Source organism: Catharus ustulatus, chromosome 10 (assembly GCF_009819885.2).
Source record: "Catharus ustulatus isolate bCatUst1 chromosome 10, bCatUst1.pri.v2, whole genome shotgun sequence".
In the NCBI taxonomy this organism is placed as follows: Eukaryota; Metazoa; Chordata; class Aves; order Passeriformes; family Turdidae; genus Catharus; species Catharus ustulatus.
In genome coordinates, this window is record NC_046230.1 from 17,365,394 (window position 1) to 17,383,267 (window position 17,874).

Here is a 17,874-nt window from a genome sequence, read left to right on the forward strand (position 1 = left end):
TACTGGAGGGTGCAGGACTGTCCCTGTGTCTTGTTTTACTGATGACATACTGTTGAATTTCTAACTGAAATAATCTCTCAACATGGTTGGGAAAGGGTGAATATTTGTATGAATCTCAGAAATGGAGAATGTCCTGCTCCTTGCCAGGTCACCCAACCATTTCATGTCTTACCTCCAGCAGCAATTCAGAGTTAATGCTTTGGGTGGGATGAGATGTGCCCTCGCCCCAGCCCTGCCTCATGCTTGCAGGCAGTTGTGCAATGTGGTGGATGCAGCAGAATGCCTCTGTGGCCTCTCTGGTAAACAGACTATTTAATTCCTCTTCAGAGCTGCAAATTACATCAATCCAACTAAAGCATGATAGCCCTTCGGCAAAGGCATGGCTCCATCTCTGCATATGTTGTTTCCAGGGAGCAGTTGTGGAGGCTGTCTGTTGATGCACTGAGCTGCCTTAGCTGCATGTCACAACTCCCCAGGTCTTCATTTCTCTCCCACACTCTTTGTTACCCTAAAATCTCCTCTGGTGATCACAGGGTCCCCTTACTTATCAAGGAGGGCTGAAGACTGGCACTACCAGAGTGCTCTTATTCTGTGCAAATACACTTTTTGTACTCAGATTTTTTTAACCCATTGTTGGTGCTCATATACAACTCTTTCTATAGAAAGTATTTCGTGTGACAATTTGGTAATTTTTCACAAAGATTCACCTCTTTATTATTGTCCCAGCTGCTCTAAAGGATGCTGAATCTATCTTTGTGCTTTAGCAAAATACAGGGGCAGTCCTGATTCTGTATTTCTGCAGTGAGTCCCTGCTCTGGCACTGTTGGGTTGCATTTGTCCACTGTGAAAAGTGTTCCCCCTCCTGTAGCAACAGTGTGATTGCTCACGAGGCCTTTCTAAGAATAGCTACTAGGTAAAGCTTTTATTGACTCTGAGTTGTCTTTGAACAAGTGAAAGTTAAGTCTTAATTAAAATAAGCCTTTAATTACATCTTGTCTCTTGTCCCATGCAATATATCCATTGTGCTAAGTGCTCAGTCCAACCCTGTCTGATCAGTGAGAAAATAGAGATGTTGAATTCAGCTCAGGAAGCAGACCTCTGGAATGGTCTGGGCCATGGCCATGATGTCCCTGGGAGAGACTGCCTGTGGCCATCTCAGCAAACTGGTTTTTCCTACAAGGTCTTTCAGGGTTACAGTCTTAGTCGAGGCACCTTGATGTGGATGTCAGGTGAAGGCTGGAGAATTTATTCTTTCCAAGAGGGAAAAGTGGTTGTAGGGCTTTTGCCCAGGAGGGCATTCTTCTAAAAGCTGGTATTTCTAGGTGTTACTATACCTGTATGTCAGTGCAAACAGGATCATATGCTCCCCCACACTCTGCTGGGTGAAAGGGAGCTGAGTCAAAGGCCTCAGCACAGCCCTTGAACCTTAGCTGTTGATGGAGAGCCACGAGAGCACTGACAGTGAGGACAGGATGTTGCTCAGGACTATGGATTTTTCTCAAAGGCATGCAGAACTGGGGAAGCTTTATCAAAACTTTAGAAATTATTTAGATGGTGGTGCTCTGCATGGATTCTGGGTGCACCAGGTTTGCTGTGGTGGGAGGGCCTTGCAGACTGATCTTGTGGGGTACTCACTGTGATATCCAGGTCCCAGCTCACAAGCCCCAAATGTTGCTCCTCCACTGTGCCTTGCCCATCCCTCAGCCATGGTACATAGGCCAGCCCATGGGAACCTGCCCATTCCTCTGGTGGGGTTTCCAAAGCAGGAGCTACTGAGCTACTGGACAGGCATCCCCCATCACCACAAGAAGCTGAACTGCACTGGACAGATGCAGCACAGCACAGAGCAGGTGCTGACAGAACTGTCACAGCATCTCTGTCCAGCATTGTGGCTTTCTCTTCCTTTCTCTCTCCACAGCACAGAGGAAGAGACACACAGGGAACAACCATGAGCTGATGGTCAGAGGACTTTACATTGCAAGATGCTACTTGCTGCATCTCTACTATGAAAGCACTTTTGAATTAGATGTAAACTTAAAAGCCCTGTGCCTGTCAGAGCTCTGAGTTGCTGAGTTATACAGCACATACGTTTTGTGATGCATTAGGGAGGGAGGCAGCAAAGGTATTTTGGGAATCAGTCCCTTCCTATTAAGAAGAATGTTTGTCTCTGAAGCAGTGTCCTTGATGAGGCTGTCATAGAGAGCTCACTCTTCTCCCTGGACACTGTCACTTGCAGAATTTACCTTGTCCTGTTGGGCTGATGAAAGGGTAAGGTGACACTGGCAGCTAAGGCAGAATTACAATTCTCCAGTCATTGTCTGAGCACTTGTGCTTTGAATGGTTTATCACAAGCTGCATCTGTCTCCAGAGCCCTCATGCCAATGCTCTTGACTTTTGTGAAGAGCCTTCTGCCTATGTCCCTTGGTGCTTTGTCACTGCCTTGATGAACTGTCAGATTCTCTTATATATCTCAGCTGAAAGTAGGTTTTCCTGCCTGCTTTCAGAAATAATTCTGAATTCCTACTTTTCACCAGTATTCTTTTAGGGAGTTTAAAATGGGGGTGGCTTCTGATTTAAAACAAAATAATTTTATAAGCAATTTACTGAATATTTCCCTCTTGATTCCAAAGTAGTTTGGAAGCCCAGAAAGGTTCCTGGCTTGAGTTTGGACCTAGAACCATGGACATGATCAGAGAAGCAAGGGGTCAGTGACTGTCCATCTCTCCTCCAGACCCACCAAAGTCTTACTTGGGCACTTTGACAAGTGCTGGTCACACATTGGGGTTCCTGAAGTACTCCTGTAAACAGAATTTTAAGGCCAGCCCCTCATGCCCTAGTGGCCACACTTTAAGTTATTCTGCTGTGTTTTAGGCAGGAGAGCCTCTCTGGCATGTGTGTATCTGCCTGTTGTCACTCCTGCACCTGGTAACCTGCTAGTCAACAGACTGGCTTCAGCTCCCTGATGGACTGTGGTTCTTTGAGCTCTGTGAAGGAGGGAGGTCAGGTAGAGAAGGGAGATCCAAGCAGTCTCCTATGTATATGCACAGTATATTGTTATCTGTTACTTGCATATATACGTTACTAGATTCTGGAGAATCTGTATGGGCAAAAGGCCTGACTGAAGGTCTCAGTAGGACAAGATCTTCACTCAAAGATCACAGGTAGTGGGGAAGTCTGTTGTAATTCCTCCCAATGTTTGTACAACCTCCCAGTCTTTTGTGCACCACAAGAATGAGTCCTCAGATCAATTTACACTTTGAAATTTTGCAGATCCTTGATGAGTGGTTTGGGCGGACGGTCATCTGCTCCTGCGTGAAGCTCAGCTACGACCATGCACAGAGCATGATTGACAACCCTGGGAAGGTGCTGTCACCTGAAGAGCTCCCCCCTGTGTCACCTCAGCACTCCATAGCTGAGATCCAGGAGGCTGTGCTGAACCTGCATCGAGTCGCGCAGCGCCTGCGCAAGCAGCGCTTCACCGAGGGTGCCCTGCACTTAGACCAGGTGAGTAACTCCAGCCCCTTCAGGCTTCACCAAAGCAATTTCACCTTGTACTCTCTAAGAATTTTCTAGCCATTCTAAAAACTCAAAGGGTAAAATCAAGGTTGGAACAGAAATGCAGGTTTGAGTGCCAATGTCTTCTTAAGAGCGGCATCAAATTATGTACCATAAGCACTAAGTAGGATGAAAAAGAAAAAAATCCCTGTTTTTTAAGGAGTGATCCATTTTCCAGCATTTTTCAAAATCCTAATACCCTGTTGGACTGGGTAAGTAATTCATACAGTGAAACAAATCATGACAGTGTCGTTCATTATCATGCAGTTCAGATATTAGTGCACATTTCACTGGGGAAGGTTCATCCTCCACATTTCTTTCTGTGCTTGCAATATTCTTGTTTTCCACAGCTTTCATAGCAGTTTTCTGTGCTGGGAAAATGACTAAATGTTATCTAAGCTAATACTTGCAAGTGTTGGGTGTGTTTCAGAGGAAAAAATGCTAGTGAGGAGGTTTTCTGTCTGTGGTGATTTAAATAATCTTGTATCAGTAGTGGTATGTGTCATTTCTCTTTTACAAGGAGATCCAGATATTTTAGGCTATCACAGCAAAAAATACTTTTGCATGATATTCAGCTGCTCTGAGGTGGCTTCTGATAGTTTTTGTGGATAGGAGGTTCCAGTAATTTGTAGAACCCAGTGGTCTTCCTGAGCAGGAGACAAAATAATCTTTTAATATAAGGAAGCTCTATTGTTTCATTTTGCAAAATGAGTGTGAGTCAACATAAGGATATTGCAGAGAAAGAAGCTAGGAGTGGTGTAAACAGGGCTATTGTATGTAAGACATATGTTGTAACCCTTCCATTTTGCTCAGCATTGTAATGTTGTCTCCAGTTGCAGGAAAGTCTTATTTTAGAGAAATCATATCAGAGCAACAGGAGCAAGAAGTGTCTGTAATCTCTGACCTTCCCCAACAGAACACATGGCTTCTTCTGGTGAAACTGCTGTGAAGAGGAAGCAGTGTGCTTTCCCCCAAGTCTAAGATGGACAGAATGACAAATTTGTATCTTGAGTTTCAGCAGAGGAGTTTTTATTTTAGGATAAACCTTCTGCTGTAGGCAATGTGGTGTCTGAAGCTATCTTGCCTACATCTGTTGTAGGAGATCTCACAGGACTGGTTCACACGTAAGTGAGCTTGGAGCAAGGGCATTTACTCAGTGTCCCCCTAAATTAATTTTTAAATTATTTTTGGAAATCAAACTTTCACTTTGAAGTTTTTTTAAACCTCTTCTGGAGTAGAGACTTCCTTCTTTGAGATTTAGCATACAATGGCTAATAAACTGGGCCTTTGTTCCCAAGCACACCCTGAATGCTAGAGAAACATAAAAACACAGCTTTTGCACAAGATCAGCTGCCTGGGAAACCTTGGAGGTATCTGGCTTGGAAAAAGAGTCCATGGTGACTGGGAGCTGAGTCACTGTTACAGTACAGTGCTGAGTGCTCAGTGTGCCCCTGAGCTGACTTACCTGTTATCAATCTAACCTCAGGGGAAATATGTTTTAAACCAGCCATGACATTTTCAATGGGAGGATTTGGCCTGGGAAATATCCTGTTCCAGTGATAGCCCATAAAAGATTAGCTGTGTTTTGTTTTGCTCTGTGCTCCTAGGAGGAGCCATTAAAGAGAACATATTGGAGCATCATTTGTGAGATTGGGATTAAAAGCCATGGCTAAGAGGACCAGAGGCAGTTGGTTCCTGCTCAGCCTTGTTCCTAACCATCATGATAAACTGAGTTATATCTCACAAGTGGCACTTTACACTGTGCAGAATCTCTCTCCCCTGGCAAGAATGTCAAAGTAATGGTCTTTGAGAGGGAAGCGTATTTTAGATCAAGGGACACTTTCAGCACACTCTGTCGAGTCAAGTACTGCCCTGATAGTTTTGTTTTGATAAACTACACCCTCCCCAGCCCATGGAGGAAGTGGTTGCTCCAAGGCCTGAGTATGAACAGTGTGTGAGGGGCAGGTTTGTGGACATGGCCAGTGGCATATGGCGGGACAAAGCTATCTGTGTCTTTTAATAGAAGGGGACAAATTCCTCTACTTTTGCTTCCCCAGTTCCCTGAGTTCCCATGGGCACAACTGTGTCCCATGTCCCACTTCCAGCCCCAAGTGAGCAAGCAAGGGTGGGTCCAAATGGGAAACACACCTTTCTAATCACTGGACCTCTCACTGATTTCCCGTTGAGTAATGTAAATCCTGAACAATGGAAGACAAACTCCAGCAGGAAACTTGGGGCAGTGAATTATCGGATTCCAAATAAATATGTGAGCGAAGGAAACAATCATCTCACAATCTTAAGGGAAGGGGTGGCTGGGCATGGATGACTCCTGTGCTTTTTTTTCCAAGGGATGTGAGCCCTCTTCCTATACATTGTGTTATGTTTGAGAGTTCTACCGTGGGGTAACTCCTGATTGAGCAGTGACAACTTGTTTTGCGTACTTCCACCCTGCCATCTTTCAGTGGGAACTCTTCCTGTGCTTCCTGTTAGTATTAAGAAAATCCTGGGGGAAAGAATCTCCCATCCTCCTTTGCCACTGGCTGTAGTGGCTTTGGGCTGTGTTCTCTCTGTCTGCCTCATTTTGCTCTTTGGAATGATACTGATCTGTCCCACAGTATCCATGTAGTCTAGGATTTATTCCCCAAAACTACAAACTGCAAACATTTCTCAGATGAAGCCATTCATGGGCATGTCTTTATAACAGCAGAAATACTGGCTGGCCAGGGAGCTCCTTGGACCTGACACAGGATGGCTCCAGTAGGATGCAGCAGTGTCAGTCTGGTCCTGCTGGGGTGAGAAGAATGTTTCCTCTTTGAATGTTGCTGCTGAATTTTTATGACCTAATGTGAGAGTGGCATGTGTTTGTCTATAGTTGTATCTTGTAGCAGCAATTTTAGAAGCAGGAATTTCCATAGCTCAATGAATGAAGAATATACATATATATATATATATAAATAACTTAGGAATTACATATCTGGGTCACACAGAAGACCATGAGACATTACAAAGATAGTACACAGTTTGGAAAGCTTAGGATTTGTGGGTTCAGTGTCAGTATATGTGTATCTCATGGGGCTGTGTAATTTTGAATTCTTTCTTTAGTTTAATCCTGGCCATGACTTTAACCTACATACCTGTGACACACTCTTTCCCCCCACTCCCCAGTTTCTTTCATGCCTCTGCAGGGGTCTGGGAATCCTGCTGGGCTTGCAGGGAATCCTGCTGCGTTGGACCTTGGGTCTGAGGACCTTGTTTGCAACCAGAGCCACACATTTGTCATTCCATGGGGATCCAGCTGTCCCTATATGCCCTTTAGGGTTTTTTTAACCTAGAATATGTTTTCCTGTGCTGCCTGCCAGCTTCCTAGCTCTAAAAAGGAGGTGAGCTGAGTTTTAAAGGTTTAAAGACTTTGCACCTTCAACAGCTAAGAAGCTTATGAAACTTTGTCCATACAGACAGAGATTAATGTATTTCTTTTCCTTCTCATTCAGAGCTGCAGCTCTTAGGTGCAAAGGCAAGAAGTGTTGAATGTGACTAAGAAAAAATGTTCATGTATTTACAATATTGTCTTCCCCACCAAAACACCTCCTTCCTGCACAGGACCATGAAATGCCACCCCTGTGCTGTCCTCTCACAGCTCCTGGTTTATCCAGTCCATAAATTGGAGCAGAGATCTGACCTGGTTTAAAAAGCAAAGTGAGCACAACCCACAGCTTTCCTTTTTTTTTTCCTGGCCAGGTTACTTTGAAGCTGGATCACTTCCCCAGCCCACAGCCTTTAGAAACACTAGCCAGAGAATCAGATAGAAACTTGCTTTCAACAAAAACCATCAAGTTTGCAGAAAAGCTCCTTAGCTCCAGCCTGCCTAGAGGAGACATGCTGATAAATGGTTCTCTTTTGGCCTCAGCAGTTTAGAAATGAATCACGAGGACAGATGCCTACGGGAAGACAGGTTAAAAAGGATTTCTGTGCCTTTTTAAAATGAGAATACCCCAGGATGCTGATCTGTCTCTATGACAACTGTCTGTGAGCTGAGCATTTCCTTTTGTTGTCCCAGGTGATTCTGCCTTTACCAGCACACTTACACCTGGATGCTCAAAGCATCAGCATTGACCAAAGTTCCTTGTGAGAACAACCCAAAGAGCATTTGTGTTGTACTAGTTAATGGCAGTGAATTGTTTGCTAGAATAACTTCTCTCCTTGTTTGCTGCAAAACAGACATTCAGCTTTGCAGGTGTGTGGGAAAAGGGAAGGAAAAAAGGACAAAAATAACAAAGATGAGAGTGTTACACAAATTTAAGTGTTGAATTGGTGGTGAAATGGTCTCACTTCTGCTTGCTCCCAGCTTGTGTATGATGCCATTGTCTTGTCATGTGAGCAGGGGGTGCTGTTCTCTGCAGGTCTGTATTGTTTTGAGTAACTTAAAGGTAGTAAAAATTGTATTGTTGTAGCTCTGTAGCACACTGGAGACCTATGGTCCCGTGGCTGTTGGGGATAATGAAGTCAGTGATCTTTGAGAGTAGCTTTGTTTTTTTAAGACTGGTGGTACTGCTAAAGTAAGAGAGTGTTTAATGGAGCTTCAGAAAACCTAGGGAAACAAGCACAAAGGTCCCAAACACCAAGATGTGTGCAGAATGCCAGCTCCAAACCACCCAGGTATGTGACAGATGAGATTTAGTAGCCAGCTCTGTGTAGTTTTTGAAGCCCGCTGAACCTAATCTGCCTGCTTGATGCAAATGGCTTTGAGAAGTTGACTCAAGCCACTCACACATGGAAAATGAGGGTGAGGAGGAAGGGCACTGCATGTGCAGGATGTCACATTGTATGCTGGGAAATTCTGTTTTGGTTGTGGCTAATGGCATAGGACAGAAACATGTATTTTTAGACAGTCGTCATTGCTAATGCTGTTTAATTGTAAATCTCAAGAACCACAAATTAATTACTCTCATTATTAAAATTTTCCAATATGAGCAACTGCTGGAAATAATGATGGGAAATTGTTTTGTCATATTTCCTGCCTCATATCTGTGTAGTAAGCATTCAGGTCTTTTATTCTTGCTTTGTGAAAGTAATAAATATTTCTAGCCTGGTTAAACAGGCATTGTGTGCAAAATACAGTTAATCAGAATGGAAGACTTAGGGTTGGAAGAAGTATTTAGATGGGACAGAAAAGGGCTATAATGTTGCCCAGACTTCAGTGTGAGGTGTTTTCTTCAATAGCATGTTCTGAATTTGTGTCTTAAAATGCTGTTGGGGCAGAAAGGTTCATCCTGGTGTGATTATTCCCTGGAGTGATCCTTAGGTTTCTGTCCAAGGTATGTGTTACCCCTGCACACTGAGTGCATGGACTGTTCAAGGGAGGGGTAAATGGCTTTTGCTTCAGCCCCTGACTGGAGCAGTGGCTGTATCTCCTGGTCAGTCTCAAAAAGAAAGCTGTGGTGCTCACTGCATGGCATGTGATGTTGGTACCAAATTCATCTCATATTTGGTTCCATCAGGGTAGGTTGGGGTGTAGGTACCTGGCTGGGCACTTGGCTTTGGCACAAGAGAGAATCCAAAAGGCCCATCTATAAAAGCCTGGAAACTCCTCTGATACCTCCCTAAAGAGGTTGTTACAGCAACAGTGCATGAACATCACAGCAGAGGCAGGGTGGGCAGTATGTACAGGGCTGTGAGATAAATGGAAACTCAGACTGACAAGGAGCTTTCACTATTCACTTCCTATCACAATTCCACCATTGTCTGCTCCTTCTCTTTGATGTCTGGTTAAAGAGACATCACTGAAACCCAGAATGGGGACAGCAGGTGCTGTACAATCATTATGGACAGTTGCTTATACTGTGTGCTACATAAGGCAGCTGGGGGAATGTTGGATGTACTTGGAGATTAATTTCCTTTGGTGATTTTATGTCTTTTGCATAGCCTCAGATAATACATCAAAACAAGCATCTGAGGCCCCAGCTTCTTCCTGGGGAATGCTGCTCTTCCCTGCAGGAGTACCCAAAATGCATGTGCAAAGGTGGGTCAGAAAACCAGGGAGGATTTTCTGCATGTCTTCTCTGCAATACCACAGAGGAACATGGTGCTTGGCAGGAAAACATGAGATATCACCACTGTGGTCAGGAGCAGCTACAGCTTAGGTGGGGAAGTTTGCACACATGCCAAGGATCCACATGGGATGGAGGTGTTGTGGGATCATGTTATAGAGGGGATGTGTGTTGGCTGAGCATCTCTCTGTTTGTATGGAGATGTTTGCATTGCCAGGAGGTTTTAAAATAATTTGATTAAACTAGGATTTTGAATGGAAAGCTCTCTGAATCTAATCTTTTGCCCTGGGATTTTAATGAAGTCTTCCCAGGGGTGTGAGTAGGATTGATGTCCTTGCACATGTCCTGCTGTTCCCTGATCGTTCTTTTAGGGCTGAGCAGCTGTGTCCCAGCAGGAGCAGGTGGTGAAGTGCTCGAGCTGGCTCCAGCAGGAGGGGAGAGTCGGATGCTGGAGCACAGGACTCGGCTGTGGAGCATTGTGCTGGGAGCCACTGCAGCCAGATGTCTGGGCAAACACAGCCAGGAAGGAGCTCCCCACACAGTGGTGCTCTGGCATTAATTTACCATCAGTAATGCAAGAGTGGGTTATGACTTTATTCTTCCTGGAGAAAGTATTCCAGCCACTAGCTCAGATATTCAAGACCTCCGATGATGTACGAGTGGTTTTCTTCTAAACAAACACAGTTTAACCCTTGAGTTTTATTAAACCTGTCACAGATGTGCAAGCTGAGAAACTTCTCTGTAAAAACAGGTATTTTGCTTTAATTTTGAGATGCTGGGTGACTCAGCAGAAGTGTTAGTTGTTCTTTCACCTGCTGGCCTCAGAGCAAGTATCATAGGGGAGGCTGTTCCTTCCTTCAGACGATGGGAATGGTATGAAGAGGTTGCCTGAGCTCACACAATGTGCTGGTGGCAGAGCTGGCAGGACTTTATCTGATTCCCCTGCCAAATCTAGTGCTGACCATTTTCTTAATCTCATGTTTATTACTGACAGCTGTTGAATAAGAATTGGTGCTTCTTTTTTTCTGGTGTGTATTCCTGGCCCAGTTAAGGACAGAGGGTTTTTATCCTGGTTTCCCAGCAGATATGTCTCAGAATTCAGAGCAGAGAAACAAGGAGGACTGTCTCCTTGCATGCCTGAGACAGAGTTGCAGAGTACATTATTAGACCTTCCAAATTGCTTGTCTTTTTCTGTTGATTGAATCCAGTTGGTGATCAGCCATTGTAGAGTGGGTGTGAGCTGGCAGCCATCACATGCTGACCTGCAGGCAAGGTGAAGGTGTTTGCAAGATTCACACATGAAGTACAGATCTCTTGGTTCTGTGGATTAGCTGCTCGCAGATGGGTCTTGCCCTTGCCTTGTGATAGACAGCCTGGTGTCATCTGCTCATAGGGACCTCAGACAGTGCCAAATAGCATGTCTAGGGGAAATAGAGGGCATCTGTGTTGGCTTAGTGTGGTGGAATGTGTCCCAAATGTGATGCTGATAGCTCGGGTGAGCAGAGCATTCAGTGCTTGATCCAGCTGAGCAAGCTGCTCACTGGTATTTTTGAGGTTGATAGGGAGAGTAGTTGCTTCTGCTGGCTATATTGAAAAAGGTTCAGGATGGAAAAACTGGTTCTTAATAAAGCAGAAACAAACTGATTCTTCAGTGTCTCTGATAACAAGACAAAACCCAGGAAAACACATGTTCTTGTAGAGGTGTATGTGGGGTGAGTATTGGGAGGAAATTCTTATATTACATTTTCTGCTGAGGAAAGAATCCTTGCTCTGAGAGTCTTGCCCTCCACTTGATGGTGTTTTTCTTCCCTGGTGATAAAAAGACGTCATTAGAAAGTCTCTTGTTGTTCCAGATTCTGTTTATCACGTATTTGAACAAAGACTTGACAAGGGGTTTTTTTTCAGGTATTAATTATAGTTGACTGCATGGCTAATCCATCATCCTCTTTAGATGGAGTCACTGGGTGTTGACTGATATAACTGCAAATGTGATCAGTCTGCCATAGGTGAAGATGTAGCAGCTCTTTGTCAGAGCCATTTCAGTTTCACCCAACAGTATATAGAAGAAAGGCTAATTGTATAATGACAAAAGACAATGTTTGGAAGGAGATGAAAGATTCTGACATTATAGTTCTGTGATTTCTCCTTTCAATTCCAAAGTGAGAAGGGAAAAAATTCATGGCCACAGCTCATTTTATCAGGTGTTTCTGGGCATGATCACTCCTTCTGAGTCCTGGGATATTTTATCTTTTGTCATTTATAGCAGACGGATGCTAAGTACCAAGAAGCTCAGAAAGCACCTGTGGTTTTCTTAGCCCTCTGAAAAAAGTCTGTAGGAGCCTTAGCCAAGATCCCAGCAGCTGAGCTGAGGACAGAGCTGGTGTTGCCCCATCTGAAGAAACCAGTGCCTGCTGAAGTCCACTTTTGGGTTTATCTTTAAAAGTTCCAAGTCCAAGCTCACTTCTTCTGAAATTATATGTTTGCAGTGATTCATTTGGAGTACTTTTTGTTGAGCCAGTTCTTGGGTTTGTTTTGAAAGCAAGTGGCTTTGAATCTGTCTTGAGTAGTCTGGATCATTTTTTGCATCTCCATGAGGTTAACAGGGAAGTTGTTTAAACAAACAAACATATCAGAGTATGAATTTCCCCTGAATATGGAATTGTGTAAAATGGGAGCATGAAGCATGACATCTCAGATAAGGTTTCTTTGCACTTCTTCCCTTAGATGTGATTTAAGGAAGACCTCCCTCCTGAGTGTGCTCCTTCTTTGGGCAGCTCTGCATTCATTTGTGGGAGGCACATTCCCCATCATTGCCTGCTTCCATCTTGAGGCACAAGCACCCATCTCTCCCTGAAGATGTGTATTTGCAAATTATTGCATTGTCCACACCTTAAACCTGCCAGCACTACTAAACTTTGCCCTCTGAAGGAATATTTCTATTTTGGATCTCATCTGATAGCTAATATCTTGCATTTGTGCTAATTAGTTACCAACCAAGCTGGCCACAGTCCATTGCCCATCTGTGATGAGCATTAAATTGGTGGTCACTTGAGAGGTCACCTCAAGAGGCTGTTGGACTCAAGTAGCATGAGGGACTTGAAACACCTTGAAGAAACCAGCTGTGCAGAATCACTGTGGAGGAGTTTTTGTGGGTAATTCCTTTAACTGGGCTTGAAAAACTTGTTTGTGTCACAGAAATAGAAGCAGTTACTCTTGCTCGTTTGTTTTTTTTTTTTTAAACCAGCCTAGTCTGAATACAGCAAAATTTAATTTGTGCCGTCGTTGACAGTTGAAGTAAACCTACCCTGTCATGGGTTTGATCTGTCTGATCCTGCAGAATTGAGGAGCTGCAGAGCTGTCACTTACTGGGTGTCTCATGGTGATGCTGAAAAATTCACAGCCCCATGAGTCAGCAGGAGGTTTTGCATTAACTTCAGGGTTGTAGTTTCACCTCAATTTCAAGGTCTCTGTTTTAATCTCAGGACTATCCTTGCTTTTCTGAGGAATAAACCCCTTGATCCAGATTGCACTTTATTTCTGATTAGCATGTTAGAGTAGAACCTGACCCACAATACTGGGAAATAAAATGCTTAAATAGCTAAAATGAGATTTGAAAAAATGCAATTTATTACATGATTTCTCGGTCATTGATGTGTTTAGCAGGTATAGAAGACAAAATGAACTAAAATAGGCTTTGGCATTTCAGAAAGTGAGTCATTTTTTCTGTTGCATCATGTATAAACTTTTCCCTACTCGTGTATGTATGGTCAAAATTACTTTGAGGTTTTGAATTCTCACTTCAGCTCTCTGTTTTTTATTATTTTCAAACATTACTGAAAGGGAATACTGTGCTCACATTGCCTTGCTGTTTAGTTTTTGGGGTTTTTTTTAAAAAGAAGATGATGGGGAACATACAGGTGGTTAAATGAGTTGGGGAGTTGGTTTCTCATGTTTAGATAGTAGTAAAAGGTGGGTGTAGTGATGGATCCATAACACTGTTCCAGGGGAAACTGCTGACAAATATTCTTTACCCAGAGCGTCAGTCTTAAAATCCTTTGGCAGTGTGGTCATCTCTTTTCAGATTCTCAGGCATTTGTAGAGGTTCCTTGAAATCAGTTTAAGGACCATGAACGTGGTGCTGTTGCACCCAACTGAGACAGTAATCAGCTGTGTCTTTCCTTAAAGGAATGCAAGAAAGTACTCTGAGGTTCTCCATGCTGGAAGAATGCTATTGCTCAGAATCCCAGCAGTTCTGAGATAAAGACTAGAGCAGACAATGAGCACTGGGAGATGCCAGGTAGAAATATGGTGTCTGAATGGATTTTCCACAGGTCAGGCCCAGCACAGAAGCCAGTTGATCTCCACATGCCAGGACCAGCAAAATGTTGTACATTTTTATTGGGCTGAAGAAATCCAGCAGACAGAGGTGTGTCAAACCTGTCCTTGTGTGCCCATTTTGTAGGGAGAGATGGATACTGCTCAGGAGTGAAGTGGATGACTTTTCTTCAGAGTTCACAGGTGTCACCTGCAGTCGAGCTCTGCAGGGGACACAGGTCTTGCCCCAGCCCCAAGCAGTTGGACAAAATAACATCATCTGGGCATCATCCCTTCAGGAAAATTGTCTGTAACTTTAGACTCAGCACTGAGCATCAGTGGTTTTGCCACCAGTAACCTTTGTCATAATGATGACAAAGCCACAGATGGCTACAAAGCAGGTCAGAGGAGGAAGATTTACTGAAAAGGGCTTGAATGACCAAGAAATGGGTGCTATCACAGGCTTTCCTTTTCCTGGCAGTAGCAGGAGCTCAGCTGGTAGCAGTCCTGCTCTGTGTTTGTTGCTGCTCTGTCACTGAGCCTTTGTAGCTGCTGGGACCTGTGTAGCCAGAGCAAGTTGCTCTTGGGGTTGTCTACATGTCTTTCACCTTCCAACCATGCAGATACAAAGTGTGTGAAAGAAGTTACTGTTGGACCTGTCCCTCACGTGTCCCCAGTTAGTCATTGCCTGGAATCTGAAATGCTGAAAGCCTCCAGAAACCTCACAGGGAGCTCAGCTGAGTGTGCCAAGGTCCTCTGGGGTAGAGTTCAGCAGTCTGAAGGGCTCACCTGATTACAGCAAGGTTGTCATGCAGAGTGACTCACACGAGATTATCTTTGATGTCATGGAGAGTTTCTTCCCATTACAGTCGACAGGACAGTTGGTCAGAGCATGATAATAAATGTGGGTTTGATCCCCCTATGGGCCATTCACAAAAGAATTGGACTTGGTGATCCTTGTGGGTCCCTTCCAACTTGGAATATTCTGTGATCCTGTGACAACCTGCTGGCTGCAGTTATGATGGGGCTGCAGAGCAGTGCCAGAGTGTGAGATGCCCTCTTGTGCAGTCTGGGCAGCACAGCTGGATGCTGCTATGGCTTGTGGCATCTCCGTGGGCAGGTGGCACAGCTGAGCCCACCAGTCTGGGCAAAGACTAGCAGGGACTGTTGCTCTTCAGTTTTAAGTGAGGATTTCAGCTTTAGGTTGGGTTTATGGAAAGCACCGTGAGGTTTGTTTTACAGAATAAAAAAAAAAATAGTCTTTTCAAAAAGCAATTTGTTTCTGCTTTCTGGGAGCAAGGTTTCCAAACGGACTCGGTCAGTTCTGCAGTATGATCAACAGGACTGGAAAAAAATACCAAGTGAAGTAACACAGTGGCTGTGGTAAACATGAACTGGGGCCTTGGAAGTAGCTAATGGCATACCACAAAAGAGTCTCCTTTCACCCACCATGGACGGTGCCAGCAGCAAGCACTGCCAGCGCTGGCGTCTAGCAGAGGAAAGCATCATTTGGCTCCCTTTTGGATTTCATTAGTCTTCCTGCACTCCCTCCTGCTCACAGCAAAAGCCTTTCCAGTTGTAAAGAAGTGAATTAAGTGCCTTCGTGTCAGTGATGGATGAGGCGCTTTCTCCCCCTTCAAAGAGAGGAGCCGTGCGGGACGGCGGAGTTGAAAAGTCCAAGCGGAACAGGGGAGCCCATGTGGTGACCCAGCTGTCAGGCAGGACACCCTGGGGACAGCTCCCACTGCTGCCCTGTGAGTGGGGAACAAAAACCACTCTCAGCACACTTGCCCGGCCTCAAGGCTCTTATTTTGTCTGTGTCCTGCTCTCAATGGACTTGGGCACATCCCTGAACACACAGCAGCCGTTTGTGCGGGTTCAGGGAGCCTCAAAGGCTTTCACAGGGAGCTCCTCCAGCCTGCACAAAGCAGGGTTACCACGCTGGTACTTGGGAGATCTCCTTTCAGGCGTCCATGGCTAATCATATTAAAGGTGACCTCGTGGGCAGCGCTCTCCATTGTTGCCATATGTTTTGTCCAGTGCTTGAATGATGTTGTGCATTGGAATGTATTCATGCATCGCCTAATTTAATCACCAGGCTTAATCCCCTCTCCTGTTCTACACCCTTAGAATTTACTGGCTCCTTTCTAACCTCCCATGTATTGTCTGAGTCTCCTTCACAAGCTAATTCTGATGCCTGGAGATATTTTTATTTATTTATTTATTTTCTTTCACAAAGTATTCAAAAATATAATCTCAACCATAAGCCAAACAGCCACTCCAAAGGGAGAGTAAGCACAGTGGATGCTCTAGCAGGCTGATCCTTCTTCCCTGTGATCTTTTCCTTCCAGCTTTTCCATAGAGAAATTAGGGATTAGGCTCATGGGTTTTAAAAAAAATAAAAATACTACGAATGGAAAAATGAGAAAGCAGTGTGTCTCCTTTTAATATTGTTGGAATAAATAACTAATTTTAAGAACTCGACTGTCTCTGTAAAATATGGTGTTGGTTTCTGCCTTTAAAACCTACTGCTTTGGTATGGAATGCTCCTGTTCCAGGGCTGACTGGACAAAATTAACCCAACAAAGACCCAAGTCTATCAAGCTGTGAAAGTGGAAAGCCTGATTTATGCAAGACAGTACAAAACTCAGCTCTGCAAAAGCTGCTGTGCTCCACAGCAGACAGGCATTTCTAGGGAGCAACCCTTTACAGAATGTCTTAAGGATAATTTCTAAAGATTTTGGTAAGATTTCCCTGCTCCAGCTGATGCTGCCTTGTGGAGGGGTATGTTAAAAATGGGAATTTGACATTCAGTTGTGTTGTGACTTGCTTTAGGCGTGGATGGGAGCAGTCCTGGCAAGGGAAGGCTGTGATGAGATTTTAGGGTGGTACACAATCAGGTTGCTTATATGCTGAACTCCCAGGTGGGCAGGAAGCCTTACACTTACTGAGGCAGATTGTTAAATAAACAATCTCATGCTTTGGTTCAGCTCTTGGATTCTCCTGCTGCGCATACAGCATGCTCTGACCAGTAGAACACATCCTGGATGTCTTTGAAACCTTAAACACAGATTGCACCTGAATTACAGCTTTGAGTTTCCCTCTCACAGAGGAGCACATGTGAGATCCCTGCAGCCAGGTTCTCACACATGAGCTCTCTGACTCTGTACTATGTTTTAGGTTTGATGGGAGGAAGGAGGGATGACGTAGAAGGTTGCAGTTTTGTGGCTGGTTTTAAAAATAGTTTTAAAATATGTATGTTCAATTTAAAGAAATGCAATACTTCTTGGAAACCACAGCTACTGAACTTAAACCATGTTGAGCCCCTTATATATGTTTAGTCACAGTGCAGAACAGAGGGTGGTAACAGCCTGCTGTGCATCAGCACTGGAAGAAGATTCCCTGGTCCTACCCCCACACTCCATACCCAGGGATCCACAGCAGCATCACAGGCTCTGACATCTATTTGGCCTCACAAAAATGCTACAGAATTTACACCTTTTCAGTGTGAACCTTGCCAGAGCCCTTTTTGAAGTGCGTACATGCAGAATTTGCTTCTCCGCTGAAGCGCAGCTGTGTTGGAGCCAGAGGACAGCTGGCCATGGGTTAGCTGGAGGCAGGGTGCCTGTCCTGCTTCCAGGGGATCTGGGCTTGCTAGGACAAGTCTCCTGGCCACTGGCCACTCTGCTTCCTTCTTTTCCTGTGACAAAGGAGCCTGGAACCTCTAGAAAAATGTGGGCAGGAGTAGGTTGCTGCCAGAAGAATACAACCACGCCACAACCAGTCTCTTCCCAGGGGAACCTGGCAGTTGTGCTAACAGCAGCAGCTCTTGCTGTCCATGGGAATGGAGAGGGATGTCTTTGGAAAGCTTTGGATCTCCTACTCATGCACTGAGCAACTGTGCTTAGACATGCCACGGGATTTTGGTGAAGTCAGGGAAAGGAGGTCGTGGCACAAG

The 17,874-nt window shown here is 44.5% G+C and overlaps 1 protein-coding gene across 2 annotated transcripts in view; it reads left to right on the forward strand.

The window, feature by feature from the left end:
* DIS3L2 (DIS3 like 3'-5' exoribonuclease 2) overlaps positions 1-17,874 on the forward strand; it is a 180,868-nt gene that overhangs the window by 115,706 nt on the left and 47,288 nt on the right. For both annotated transcript variants that reach the window (XM_033069041.1, XM_033069042.1), the window contains exon 14: positions 3,271-3,504. In XM_033069041.1, the coding sequence (XP_032924932.1) occupies positions 3,271-3,504 (234 nt within the window). The remainder of the gene's footprint in view (positions 1-3,270; positions 3,505-17,874) is intronic.